This window comes from Macaca mulatta, chromosome 19, assembly GCF_049350105.2.
Source record: "Macaca mulatta isolate MMU2019108-1 chromosome 19, T2T-MMU8v2.0, whole genome shotgun sequence".
Lineage (NCBI taxonomy): Eukaryota > Metazoa > Chordata > Mammalia > Primates > Cercopithecidae > Macaca > Macaca mulatta.
The window spans coordinates 2,705,602-2,719,503 of record NC_133424.1 but is presented as its reverse complement, the minus strand read 5'-3'; the positions used below and the strand labels follow the sequence as shown (position 1 = coordinate 2,719,503).

Genomic DNA, 13,902 nt, shown 5'->3' with positions numbered 1-13,902 from the left:
TGCAACCTCTGACTCCCAGGTTGAAGCGATTCTCCTGCTTCAGCTTCCTGAGTAGCTGGGATTACAGGCGCCCGCCACCATGCCCGGCTAATTTTTGTATTTTTAGTAGAGATGGGGTTTCACCATGTTGGCCAGGCTGGTCTCAAACTCCTGACCCCAGGTGATCTGCCTTGGCCTCCCAAAGTGGTGGGATTGCAGGCATAAGCCACTGCCCCTGGCCTTTTTCTTTTTTTTTTTTTTGAGACAGGGTCTTGTTCTGTCACCCAGGCTGGAGTGCGGTGGCACAATCTTGGCTCTCTGAAGTCTTGACGTCCTGGGCTCAAGCAGTCCTCCTGCCTCAGCCTCCTGAGTAGCTAGGATTGCAGTTGCTCACCATCATGCCTGGCTAATTTTCTTTTTCTTTTTTTTTTTTTGAGACGGAGTCTCCCTCTGTCGCCCAGGCTGGAGTGCAGTGGCCGGATCTCAGCTTGCTGCAAGCTCCGCCTCCCGGGTTTACGCCATTCTCCTGCCTCAGCCTCCCGAGTAGCTGGGACTACAGGCGCCCGCCACCTCGCCCAGCTAGTTTTTTTTGTATTTTTGTAGTAGAGACGGGGTTTCACGGTTGTTAGCCAGGATGGTCTCGATCTCTTGACCTCGTGATCCACCCATCTCGGCCTCCCAAAGTGCTGGGATTACAGGCTTGAGCCACCCCGCCTGGCTAATTTTCGATGTTTTTGTAGAGATGTGGTCTCACTATGTTGCCCAGGCTGGTCTCAAACTCCTGGGCTCAAGCGATCCTCCCGCCTTGGCCTCCCACATGCTGGGATGACAGGCCTGGGCCACCGTGCCCGGCCCATGTCTCCTCCTTCCAAGGACACCAGCCACTGGTTAGGGCCCACCTTCCCCGGCACCTTCGTCCTGACTCATGGTGTTAGCACGGGCCTATTTCCACGGGGCGTCGCATTCCGAGTTTCCGGGCGGATGTGGACTCTGTGGTCCGGGTCCGTGCGGAAGCCACTGCCTTGGTTTCTGACCCTACTCTCGGGCGCAGTCAAGCCCTGGGCTGGACTGGATGGGCTGAGGGCCTGCGGGGCGGCGCGCGTGGTGGGAGGAGAGCGGGGAGCTTCTCCCCGGAAGGCGGGGGCTTTCCTGGGCGCTGTGTGGAGGTCGCCCAGAGGGCCCTGGAGGTGGAGCGGTGCAGGAGTGAGAAGCAGGTCCCATCCGGGCGGAACCACCTGCAGCTCCGGAGCTTTCTGGGCGGGGAGAGGCTGTTCAGAGCCGGCGTTTGCTGTGGTGGGAGCCGTGGAAGGGGACAAGTGGGGAAGAGGTGACGCAGGGACCGCCACGTCCTGGGGCAGGTGCTCCGCCGCGCGACTTCGCGAGCGTCTATGAACCCGCCCTGCGAGTGTCTGTGCACCTGCTGAGTGTCCGGGACCCCCTATGCTGTGTGTGGTCTCAGCCCCCTGGGAGGCCATCATGGCGGCAGGCCCTGGGGACCGTACATGCACAGCATAGAGTGGCGTCCTGAGCCTGGGAGCCATGGAGTCCTCCGCGCCCCATACAGACCTGGCCAAATGCGGCTTCATAGCCGGCTCTTGTGGAGGCTCGGGAGGCACCAGCAGCCTTCCTGTGCCCACCACACCCTCCTGCCTGTTGCGATATGGAGGATCTGAGCCACTGAGTGGGTCCCATAGGGAGCCTGTGCTCCACACGGGGCAGAACCCACAGCGTCCTCACAGCCACTGCTTTCCCAGCTGGGGCTGCCCCTGGTGCCTCCTAACGCTCCTCCCATGCTCCTGCTGTTCCCTGGGCCTTGATGCCCTTCCCCACCGGCGTGGTGGCTCAGATGACCCCACAAGGCTTCCCTGGGCTTTGTGTTCCGAATAGGACCACGCTCCTCTCTCTTCCCTCACTCCGTGGGGGCTGTTCGGCCACTTGGTCCTTGTCTGTCTCCCTCAGGCCAGGCCCTGTGCCTGTAGCTGACTCCCTGGGAAAGTGTGTGCCGATGAGGGAATGCGTGAGCGGGAAAGTGATAGAGAGTAGATGAATGTGTGAATCAGTGAGTGAATAATGAGGCTGAATAAGTGGATGAGTGCATGTGGGAATGAATGAATGTGTGTGTCAATGGGTGAATGAGCGAATAAATTCACGTGTTGGATGAATGAGTGAGCGAATGAGTGCGATGAATGAGAAAGTGAATGAATGAGAAAGTGAATGAATGAATGCGGGTCATAAATGAGCGTGTGAATGCACGCCCATGGGAATGAATCAGTGGGTCAATGAATGCATGTGTGGATGAATGAGTGAGTGTATGTGTATGAGTGAGTGAATGTACATGGAAATGAATGAGTTAATGAATGAACATGTGAATGAATGAGCGAGTGAATGAACGCATCTGTGAATGAATGCATGCATGCATGTGGGAATGCGTGAATGCGTGCCTGACGCCTGGAAGGAAAGAGGATGGTGAGGGCTGGCAGAGTGTGAGGCCCTGTGTGGTCCAGGGCATGGTCCCAGCCCTGTCTGTCCTTGCCGTGGGTCCATCTGCATCACCCTCCTGCTGTCCCAGGCCCCTTCCAGAAGCCTCTGCCATCAGGGGGCCTGGCACATGCCTGCTGGGGGCTGGTGGGGACCCCTGGTGGGGTGGTCATCCAAGATACCGGGCAGGCCCTCCCCACCATGGGGTGGCGGCCATGGGGTTAACCAGGGCCTCCTCTCTCCCATGCCAGGTTCGTGCTGGCTGTGGGCAGCGCCGTCTTTGATGCCATGTTCAACGGGGGAATGGCCACAACGTCCACAGAGATCGAGCTGCCCGACGTGGAACCCGCTGCCTTCCTTGCACTGCTCAAGTAACGCTTCCGGATGCTTCCTGCTGGGGAGCCGGGTGCGGGGAGGGGGACCTCAGAGAACGCAGACCCTGTCTGACACCACCTCAGAGGCCCTGGCTTGGTGGAGATTTCTAGAACTGTGTTCCTGTGCAGTGAGGGGTTCCAGAGGCACCTTTTTTTTTCTTTTTTTTTTTTTTTTTGAGATGGAATCTCGCTCTGTTGCCCAGGCTGGAGTGCAGTGGTGTGATCTCAGCTCACTGCGACCTCCGCCTTCCTGGTTCAAGTGATTCTCCTGCCTCAGCCTCCTAAGTACCTAGGATTACAGGCGTTCACCACCACACCCAGCTCATTTTTATGTTTTCAGTAGAGACAGCGTTTCTCTATGTTGGCCAGGCTGGTCTCAAACTCCTGGCCTCAGGTGATCCACCTGAGAAAAAAAATTTTTTTTTTTTATTTGGAGTAGCACTCTGCCACCATGGCTGGAGTGCAGTGGCTTGATCCTGGCTTACTGCAACCTCTGCCTCCTGGGTTCAAGCGATTCTCTTGCCTCAGCCTCCTGAGTAGCTGGGATTACAGGTGCCCGCCACCACGCCCAGCTAATTTTTGTATTTTTAGTAGAGACGGGGTTTCACCATGTTGGCCAGGCTGGTCTGGAACTTCTTGACCTCAGGTGATCTGCCTGTCTCAGCCTCCCAAAGTGCGGGGATTACAGGCGCGAGCCACCAGGCCCGGCCTTTGCTTCTATTTTTGATCGGCCCAACTTCTGATCTGTATTCAGTGTGGGCCACTGGCTGGCATCGTGTTCAGCGTGGTGTGGGCCCCTCGCTGGCATACAGTAATGTCGTCCATGATTATCCATGAGCCTAACTAGTGTGTTGGGTTCTGTGATCACCCAGAAATGGTCGAGGTTTTCGGTGGGGCCTGAGGTGGGGAACCAAGAGTTCCTCATGGAAAAGGCGCCCAAGGAGGAGACACCCAGCTCCCAGTGCCCTCTCCTGGGGCATCCCGGGAAGAACGAGACAGGCCGTGTAGACGCTTCCGGGTGTGTGCTGTGTGGATGGGTTCAGCCTCTTGTTTTCATGGGTGACTGCCTTGCCAAGTCATGTCCCTAGGTCAGAGGGCAACAGACAAGGGCTAATTCTGGAAGGTTCCTCGGGGAGCCTGATGTGGGGCGTTTGGGCCCTGCAGGCTCAAGGGCAGGCGGCCAGGTCTGAGTGGTCCTCTGACGCTGTTCCCTGGGGGCGGGCATGGCGGTCCCATCTCATGGCTACCCGCGTTGCCTCTGCAGGTTTCTCTACTCGGACGAGGTGCAGATCGGCCCGGAGACGGTGATGACCACGCTATACACCGCCAAGAAGTACGCGGTGCCAGCGCTGGAGGCCCACTGCGTGGAGTTCCTGAAGAAGAACCTGCGAGCCGACAACGCCTTCATGCTGCTCACGCAGGTGGGCGGGGCCGGCACGGGGCGGGGCCGGCACGGGGCGGAGGCGGGGCCAGGCCTGGCTGGGGGCGGGCACGGGCTGGAGGCGGGCACGGGCTGGAGGCGGGACCGGGGTGGGCCCTGGAGGCAGCAGGATCCTGCCTGGTAGTAAAATGTGTTTTGTGCCTTGCGCTGTGGCTCACGCCTGTAATCCCCGCACATTGGGAGGCTGAGGCGGGCGGATCACCTGAGGTCAGGTGTTCCAGACCAGCCTCGCCAACATGGCGAAATCTCGTCACTACTAAAAATACAAAAATGAGCCTGGAGTGGTGGCGGACACCTGTAATCCCAACTAGTCTGGAGGCTGAGGCAGGAGAATCGCTTGAACCTGGGAGGCGGAGGTTGTAGTGAGCCGAGATTGCGCCACTGCACTCCAGTCTGGCAACAAAGCGAGATTCCACCTGAAAAAAAAATGTGTCTTGGACTTTTCTGTGATAGTTTAAAAAGTTATTGGCAGGGTGCGGTGGCTCATGCCTGTAACCCCAGCACTTTGGGAGGCCGAGGAGGGAGGATTGCTTGAGGCCGGGAGTTCTAGACCAGCCTAGGCAACATAGGGAGACCCCATTTCTACAAAAAATAGAAAAAAGATACAGGCTGGGCATAATGGTTCATGCCTGTAATCCCAGCACTTTGGGAGGCTGAGACAGGCAGATCACCAGAGGTGAAGAGTTTGAGACCAGCCTGGCCAACATGGTAAAACCCCATCTCTACTAAAAAAAAAAAAAAAAAAAATTGGCCCGGCGCGGTGGCTCAAGCCTGTAATTCCAGCACTTTGGGAGGCCAAGGCGGGTGGATCACGAGGTCAGGAGATCGAGACCATCCTGGCTAACATGGTGAAACCCTGTCTCTACTCAAAATACAAAAACTAGCTGGGCGTGGTGGCGGGCGCCTGTAGTCCCAGCTACTCGGAGGCTGAGGCAGGAGAATGGCGTGAACCCGGGAGGTGGAGCTTGCAGTGAGCCGAGATCGCGCCACTGCACTCCAGCCTGGGCGCCACAGCAAGACTCCGTCTCAAAAAAAAAAAAAATTTTTCATAAATTAGCCAAGCATGGTGGTGCGTGTCTGTAATCTCAGCTACCTGGGGCACCAAAGCAGGAAGATTGCCTGAGCCCAGGAGGTTGAGGCTGCAGTGAGCGGAGATGGCGCCGCTGCACTCCAGCCTGAGTGACAGAGTGAGACCCTGTCTCTCAAAAAAAGTAAAATAATTTTTTTTTTTGAGACGGGTTTCTCTTGTTGCCCAGGCTGGAGTGCAATGGCATGATCTCAGCTCACTGCAACCTCCGCCTCCAGGGTTCAAGCGATTCTGCTGCCTCAGCCTCCAGAGTAGCTGGGATTACAGGCCCCCACCACCACGCCTGGCTAAAGAAAAAGAAACAAAAAAAAAAGAGAGAACTTTCCGTCTCTCTCTAAGGAAATGTCAGGTAGACAGAGCAGGGCCGGGGATCTCAGGGGACCCCAGTTGGGCTCTGTGCAGCCCAACGGGTGGGAGCTGGGGAGGTCGTGCAGGCCAGGGAGGCTGAGAGGAGGACATGGGGCCAGGACAGTTGGACGGCCGCTTGCGAGCTGTGAGCTCCTGGTCGGGGGTGGAGGGCGGCCAGAGGGGACAGCAGCACTAGGTCCTCCAGTGGGCTTCGGGGGTCCAGCATCCTGGAAAAGACCCAGAACCTTCTCCCTCTCCAACCTGGCAGGTCAGATGCAGAGGATCCGGACTCCCAGAGGGCGGGGTTTCTTGTCCGGGTCATCTGTGGTCGTCTTGCCGGAGGGGCCTCTGCCTGACCTGAGAGGTGCCTGGAGTTCATGCCCCGAGCTTTGTCTTGTGGCTGCTTCAGCCTCCCTGCTCCTAAAACCACTGCAAACCCGCTTGAGAGGTGTCCTCAGGGGGAATGCCTGCAGAAAGGCCTGCCCGCGTCCCTGCTGGCATAGGCCCTTCCAGCACCTTCCACTAACAGCCTCAGTTTCCCTAAGAGCACAGGCGACGTCCAGCTCTGTCACCTGTCAGGAGTCATGTCTGCTGTGTGTCTTGGGATGGAGGTGCCAGGGACACAGCCCCTCCCACCACAGGTGGCCAAGGGCGTGCTGTGATCCGGAAGCTTCACCGGGTCGACCCTGGCCGCCTCACCTCTGCCTGCCACTCGGGGTCCTGGGCCCTGCTGCCCCCCAAGTGCAGCTGCAGTGCCCCTTTTGCCTAAAGCAGCAGGCCCTGCCGACAGTGACCTGAGCATCTTTTTCTTCCTTCCTTGGCCTCTGAGGTCCTGAGAGGGAACTCCCCGACTCTCCCGCCCCACTCAGCGGTCACACGGGGGTCTCTGGGCCCACGGCAGGGCCAGCCTGGTGGCTGAGACCCCGGTGACTCCTGGCCACGCTCAGGAAGGCCTGTGCGGTCAGGGCTGCATTTGAGCCAGCTCCACACGGGATCTGCCGAGGGCTGGGTGCTGATGTCCCCGCCACGCGCCCATCAATGTGTCTCGCCAGGCGCGACTCTTCGATGAACCACAGCTGGCCAGCCTGTGCCTGGAGAACATCGACAAAAACACCGCAGATGCCATCACCGCAGAGGGCTTCACCGACATTGACCTGGGTAAGGGTCCAGGGGCCCAGGTGTGGGAATCCCAGCAGGGCCTTGGCAGGAGGGTCTGGGGATCGACAGTGGGAGCTTTGGGCCTGGGGGTTCCCTGGGGGAGCTGCACAGGTGAGCTGGGGTCTCACCACTTGCAGTGGGTCAGGAGCTCGGGTCCAGCACAGCCCCAGGGGAGTCTGGGGCCTTGGCCGGGAGGCCACAGGCCAGACCCCACCTTCCCAGCTGATGGTGACCGTCTCGTCCTCCGACGGCCCATGGTTTTGACTTTGTTGTTAAACAGCTGTTGTCAAAGCTACTCAAGTCTGTCCTTGTGGCTAAAAGCAACCACAGCCTAGGAAAATGAAGGGGCATGGTCATGTGTCGATAAAGCTTTATTTATAAACACAAGCACAGGGCCAGGTTTGGGCCACGGGCCATAGTTGCCAGCCCGGCTTTAACTGTTGGTCCTCACGTTAGTCTCCCTGCCTCCTGCAGGGTGGGCAGGGTGTCATGTTCACACAGCCCCTTCCTCCACCCCGCAGACACGCTGGTGGCCGTCCTGGAGCGCGACACACTGGGCATCCGTGAGGTGCGGCTGTTCAATGCCGTTGTCCGCTGGTCTGAGGCCGAGTGTCAGCGGCAGCAGCTGCAGGTGACACCGGAAAACAGGCGGAAGGTTCTGGGCAAGGCCCTGGGCCTCATCCGCTTCCCACTCATGACCATCGAGGAGTTTGCTGCAGGTAACAGAGCTCAGGGGCTCAGGGCCTGGCTTGAGGGGGGAGTGGCACACAGGTGGGCACCTGGGTACCGAGGATAGCGCCCCCAAGTTCACCGCAGAAAGCCTGGCCGATGCCTGGAGTATAAAGATAGGAAGAAACCTGGCTTGTGAGGGCACGTCCACAGGGCCGTCTATTAGCCCCCGCCTGGCTGCTCTGTCCCCACTGTACGCATTGCCAGTCCCCCGCCCCCCATGTCCATCCAGCTGTGTTTTGGTGGCATCTCCCCAGGAGGGAAGGGAGTCCCCGTCTCGGGCTCTTGTGCTACCTGCTGGTGCAGGTACCAGTGTCCATGACAAGCCCAGGAAGGCTCTGACATGGCCGGGACAGCTGTCGTGCTCCCATGAGTGGGCCTTGGGGTCCCCTGCTGCAGGGCCTGGCCTCTAGGGTGACGTGAGGGGCAGCCCTAATGATGCCTCCTGCCCTCATGTGGCTGCTCACTGCCTGACGCCATCCAGCTCTGGAGCAAAACAGGCCTGGAACGTTCCGTAAGGGGCTGGGACAGAGTCCTGTGGCTGGTGCACACTCGCCGTCTGGCCTTCCCCAGGTCCACATGGCCCCTGCTCTCACTTGACTGAAGGTCGCCAGACTTAGCAACAGGGTCTCAGTCTGTCACCCAGGCTAGGGTGCAGTGGTGCAGTCACAGCTCACTGCAGCCTCCACCTCCTGGGCTCAAGTGATCCTCCTGCTTCAGACTCCAGAGTAGCTGGGATCACAGGTGCCACCACCACACAAGGCTTATATTTGTATTTTTTGTAGGGACAGGGTTTTGTTATGTTGCCCGGGCTGGTCATGAACTGGGCTCCAGCCATCCTCCCACCTCGGCCTCACAAAGTGCTGGGATTATGGGCGTGGGCCACCAAGCCTGGCCAGATATATACTTTTTAAGAATACAATTGTTGATCAGCCAGGTGTGGTGGCGGGCGCCTGTAATCCCAGCTACTCGGGAGGCTGAGGCAGGCAGGAGAATCGCTTGAACCCAGGAGGCAGAGGTTGTGGTGAACCGAGATCGTGCCACTGCACTCCAGCCTGGGCAACAAGAGTAAAACTCTGTCTCAAAAAAAAAAAAAATTGTTAGCCAGCCTTGGTCATTCTCACCTGTAATCCCAGCACTTTGTGAGGCCAAGGTGGGGGGGAATCACTTGAGGTCGGGAGTTCGAGATCAGACTGACCAACAGGGTGAAATCCCATCTCTCCTGAAAATAAAAAATTAGCTGGGCGTGGTGGCGGGTGCCTGTAAACTAAGCTACGTGGGAGGCTGAGGCAGAAGAACTGCTTGAACCCAGGAGATGGATGTTGCAGTGAGCCAAGATTACGCCATTGCACTCCAGCCTGGGCAACAACAGCAAAACTCAGTCTCAAAAAAAAAAAATTGTTAACATTGTTTATTCGGTTTTGATACTCAGCCTTCCTAATTCACTTAACCCATAATGGTCTGTTTCTCGCCAGTTATTAAACTGTGCGTTGGGCTGGCTTGCAGCTGAGGGATGCAGAATTGAGCCCACCTTGGCTGATGAGTGATTAGGTCTCAGGTGGGCGGGGCCGCTCTCATCAGAGCAGAGGATGCTCTCCGTGTCCCGGCACTCCTGGGGGTGGATGGTGGAGCCCCAGTTCTGCCCCTCCCAGCCACCCCTCCCTGCCCAGAGCCCCTTCATATCCCATGCATGGCCCTTCTGCCTGTCACCTCTCCCCACCTGGATTAAGAGCCTGGCTCTTGGAGCCTGCCTGGGCTGTACTAACCATCAACCCTCGGGGCGTAAGCACTTTGGAAGGTGGCCGCCTAGGCCCCACCGTGGAGAGGAACCCCCAAGGCTGTTTCTAGAAGCCAGGGCTGCAGGCTGTGGGGTACAGGCCTATCGGGGAGCTGCAGTGACCCTTCCCAGCCAATGGCCCTGAGAGAACAGGCAGTGGAGCCCCCCCTCCCACAGTGAAGTCACGGGTGGTCCCTACGACGGGGCCAGACCCTGAGACATCACCCCTGAGTGAGCGTATCTGTCAGCCTCTGGTCTCTGCCCTGGGACCTCTCTCTAAAAGCCCAGGCAGCAGGGGCCATGCTGGTCCCCCGGGGAGGGGCTGCCGAGGTCCCTGCACCTTGAAAGTCCGACGCAGCCATCTTAGGGAGAAGGAGCGTGTCCTTCCGGGCCCTCCCCCACGCCCTCACTGTACCACAGGCCCAGCACAGTCGGGCATCCTGGTGGACCGCGAGGTGGTCAGCCTCTTCCTGCACTTCACCGTGAACCCCAAGCCGCGAGTGGAGTTCATTGACCGGCCCCGCTGCTGCCTGCGCGGGAAGGAGTGCAGCATCAACCGCTTCCAGCAGGTGGAGAGTCGCTGGGGCTACAGCGGGACCAGTGACCGCATCAGGTGGGGCTCGGGGTGCAGGTGGGGGACGCTGGCATGCGGTGGAGGACTCAGGGATAATGGGGGGGCGGGCATGAGGTGGAGGACTCAGAGATGATGAGGGCGGAGGGGGGTCTGGGCATAGGGGGTGGAGGTCTCAGGGATGATGGAGGCAGGGGAAGGACGGGCAAGAGGTGGGGGACTCAGATGATGGGAGTGGGGGGAATTCGGGCATGGAGGTGGAGGACTCAGGGATGATGAGGGCGGAGGGGGTCCAGGCATGGGGGTGGAGGACTCAGGGATGATGTAGATGGGGGGCAAGCGTGGGGGTGAGAGAACTCAGGGATGATGAAGGCACAGTGTGGTGTTACTGGGCATGGGGGTGGAGGACTCAGGGATCATGGAGGCAGAGTAGGGGGGCGGGCATGGGGGTGACAGGACTCAGGGATGAGAGAGGCGGGGGGGGTGGGCCAGCCCCAGCTCACCTTAGGCTGTCCCTGGGCATCCACACGGCTGCCTGTTATCTGTCACGGCAGGTTCTCAGTCAACAAGCGCATCTTTGTGGTGGGATTTGGGCTGTATGGATCCATCCACGGGCCCACCGACTACCAAGTGAACATCCAGGTACCCGTCCCAAGCTGCCTCCCCAGGCCCTCCCGAGGCTGCACTCCTGCCCATGTCCTGTCCCCACCTCCGTGGAACCCTGGCCGAACCCCCGGCCCTGGTCCCTGCACTGCCCACCCTGGGCAGGTGGGCTGGGCCTCGAGGGGTCCCTGTCAGCCCTCCCCAGGCCTGAGCCTCCCACCTCCCTGCAGATTATTCACACCGATAGCAACACCGTCCTGGGCCAGAACGACACGGGATTCAGCTGTGACGGCTCAGCCAGCACCTTCCGCGTCATGTTCAAGGAGCCGGTGGAGGTGCTGCCCAACGTCAACTACACGGCCTGCGCCACGCTCAAGGTGTGCCGCTGGGGAGTGGGGTCCCTCCGTGGGAGTCTCTGGCCCATCCTGAGGCCCCCAGGACACAGCCGACACTCTCCAGACGTGGCCACCCTGGCCCAGTTGGGGCCTCGCCCTGTCCACACCTGGGGCATCCCGGCCTGGAGGTCCTTGACCTCACTGTACCCCATCCCCACAGGGCCCAGACTCCCACTACGGCACCAAAGGCCTGCGCAAGGTGACACACGAGTCGCCCACCACGGGTGCCAAGACCTGCTTCACCTTTTGCTACGCGGCCGGGAACAACAATGGCACATCCGTGGAGGACGGCCAGATCCCCGAGGTCATCTTCTACACCTAGGCTGTCCGACAGCGACACCGCCCTCCCTGTGTGGGGAAGGCTGGGGCCCCGAGGCCATCTTCTACACCTGGGCCACCCGACACCGCCCTCCCTCTGTGGGGACCACTGGGGCCCCGAGGTCATCTACACCTGGGCTGCCCTGCCGTCGCCCTCCCTCCATGGGGACAGCCGCAGCCCCAGGCCATCATCCGCTGCTGGGGCCCCCCACGTGGTGCCAGGCCCAGTGTTCCCCGGGGCCATCTGTCCAGTCCACGCCACCTTTCTCAGCATCAGGAAGGGGTTGCCCTGCGTTCACCACCACGAGTGTGGCTGCTGGATCAGGGCAGCCGGGGAGGTGGCCGGGTCAGTGGCCAGGCCCTGTGGAGACAATCCCTCAGGACTGGGGACAGGGCTGTGCTGGCCTGGGCCAGGGCCCACAGGCCCGCCGCTCAGGGCGCCTGCCCACGTCGTCTGACGGCGGTACGCGGCGTCCCCACGTTTCTTCACTGCACATTGCAATGCATTTGCGATTCCCATTTCTCTGCTAGGAGCCAGCCTGGTGGCACCGCTCCCAGAGCCATGGGTTCCAGACCTTGCATTCCTTTAGTTCCTGTTTATTGGGACACTGAGGCCCCACCTGTCACATGCCCGAGGCCACCCAACCCCAGCCTGCAGGGTGTTCCCACTGCCTGGATGCCGGCCTGAGTTCCGCGTGGGATTCAGGGTGGTGATGGCCCCTGCTGGATAGGCCTAGCCCTGGCCCAGGTGGTGAGCGGTTTGCAGTGTCTGTTCTCATCCACCTGATGGGCCCAGCCAAGGGCCCCCGCTGACCAGCCTCCCTGGACGGCCCTCGCAGCCCCTGCAGCCCAGCGTGGGACTCAGACCCTGTGCCCCAGAGCTCCCCTGCTGCAGGATGGGGCTCCAGCTGGCCCCAACCGGGTCCAGGGGCACTGCTCGCCTGTACATACCGTTGCCCTAGCCCGCCTGGTGCCGCGGGAGCCACCCCCAGGTGCTGGGGGGGCACAGCCCCTCCCCACCCCAGGCCACGCCCCCACCCGCCCTGCGTGTTTCTGCCCTGTGACTCCTGGAACCTGCGTCCTCCCCGAAGCCATGGGAGGGGTGTCCTCCTCCGACCACCCCCAGATGATTTTTTTAAATAAAGAAACAAACACACCTGCCCTGAGCGCATGCTGCTTCGCTCCCCTTCAATCTCCGCCCCGCTGTCCAGGCTACAGTGGGCGAGGGATGTCGTGTGCTCTGGAGAGAGGCCCTGAACCCCGGGTCTGGTTCGCCAGCACCGCGAGACCCTCCTCCTCGAGTACCCACAGCCCATGCTTAAGCCCGGGAGGTCGGGACTGCAGTGAGCAGTGATGGCACCACTGCCCTCCCACCTGGGCAAGAGCAAGACCCTGACTCAACACCTCCCCCCAACCCAAATGCAATGGAAGTGTGTGCCGATTTACACTTGGGGAGGTCCTGCTGGCTGCTGGGGGACCGTGGATGTGAGGGACAGAGAGAAAGCAGGAAGTGCTCAGTTCTGGCCTTGATGGCCGGAGGAGTCACGCCGTTGGCTGCTGCCTCAGGAGCACACATGCAGGGCAAGATAACAAGAAACCCGGCAGCAAGGCCGGGCGCGGCGGCGGCTCACACCTGTAATCCCCACACTTTGGGAGGCCAAGGCAGGTGAATCACCTGAGGTCAGGAGTTCAAGACCAACCTGGCCGACAAGGCAAAATCCCGTCTCCACTAAAAACACAAAAATTAGCCAGGCGTGGTGGCGGGCACCTGTAATCCCAGCTACTTGGGAGGCTGAGGCAGGAGAATCGCTTTAACCTGGGAGGTGGAGGTTGCAGTGAGCCGAGATGGTGCCATTGCACTCCAGCCTGGGCGAGAAAGCAAGACTCCGTCTAAAAAAAAAAAAAAAAAAAAAAAAAAACAGCAGCAAACAGTTGCCAGGATGCTGAAGGCTGAGCAGATTTGCACAGTGTGCGCTGCCGGGAAGAGGCAATGGAGATGGAGCCTGGCGGGGTAGGGGGCCTTGCTGAACACCCTGAGGGCCAGGCGTGGTAACTCACACCCGCAATCCCAGCACTTTGGGAGGCTGAGGCAGGACTGCTTGGAACCAGGAGTTTGAGCCTGGGCAACACAGCAAGACCCCATCTCTATAAAAATACATATTAGAAGGACCTTGGGCTTCTAATGAAGACATCAGAAGGGCCACACACCAGGAGCTAGGGCAACACCCCTGGGGGAGGACAGAACTGAAGCAAGCCCTCATCACTCCAAAACAAAACCCTGGTGGGGTCTCAGCGAGCTGCTGTTACGCTGGCCCCTGCCAAAAGAAAACACAGCCCTGTGAAGACACATCAGCACCAGCTTCCACCATCTGTCATTTATAACATCCAGCATCCATTCAAAAATGACAGGCTGGGCGCGGTGGCTCACGCCTGCAATCCCAGCACTTTGGAAGGCCAAGGCAGGTGATCACCTGAGGTCACGAGTTCGAGACCAGCCTGGCCAACATGGTTAAACCCCCGTCTCTATAAAAATATAAAAATTAGCCAGGCATGGTGGCGGGTGCCTGTAATCCCAGCTACTTGGGAGGCTGAGTCAGGAGAATCACTTGAACCTGGGAGTCAGAGATTGCAATGAGCCGAGATT

At 59.6% G+C, this 13,902-nt stretch overlaps 1 protein-coding gene and 1 long non-coding RNA gene across 15 annotated transcripts in view; one reads left to right on the top strand and one right to left on the bottom strand.

Moving 5' to 3' along the window:
* The window catches only part of BTBD2 (BTB domain containing 2), a 30,524-nt gene extending 18,105 nt beyond the window's left edge, over window positions 1-12,419 (top strand). For 8 of the 13 annotated variants that reach the window (XM_077979063.1, XM_077979059.1, XM_077979061.1 and 5 more), the window contains 8 exons: window positions 2,709-2,828; window positions 4,096-4,252; window positions 6,760-6,865; window positions 7,387-7,584; window positions 9,792-9,984; window positions 10,497-10,584; window positions 10,776-10,922; window positions 11,101-12,419. In XM_077979063.1, the coding sequence (XP_077835189.1) occupies window positions 2,746-2,828; window positions 4,096-4,252; window positions 6,760-6,865; window positions 7,387-7,584; window positions 9,792-9,984; window positions 10,497-10,584; window positions 10,776-10,922; window positions 11,101-11,262 (1,134 nt within the window). In that variant the 5' untranslated portion in view covers window positions 2,709-2,745 and the 3' untranslated portion in view covers window positions 11,263-12,419. Of the gene's footprint in view, window positions 1-2,708; window positions 2,829-4,095; window positions 4,253-5,528; window positions 5,709-6,759; window positions 6,866-7,386; window positions 7,585-9,791; window positions 9,985-10,496; window positions 10,585-10,775; window positions 10,923-11,100 lie in introns of all 13 variants that reach the window. The other 5 variants (XM_077979053.1, XM_077979054.1, XM_077979056.1 and 2 more) reach the window with 1 other exon arrangement.
* LOC144336980 (uncharacterized) lies at window positions 7,222-9,242 on the bottom strand. Of its 2 annotated transcripts, XR_013409532.1 has the most exons (3): window positions 9,126-9,242; window positions 8,719-8,816; window positions 7,222-7,697 (listed from the first exon to the last, which is right to left on the bottom strand). It is a non-coding gene; the product is annotated as an uncharacterized LOC144336980 (long non-coding RNA). The 2 variants fall into 2 exon arrangements; XR_013409531.1 differs by lacking the exon at window positions 9,126-9,242 and having other exon boundaries at window positions 8,719-8,857.
* Window positions 12,420-13,902: the final 1,483 nt, after the last annotated feature.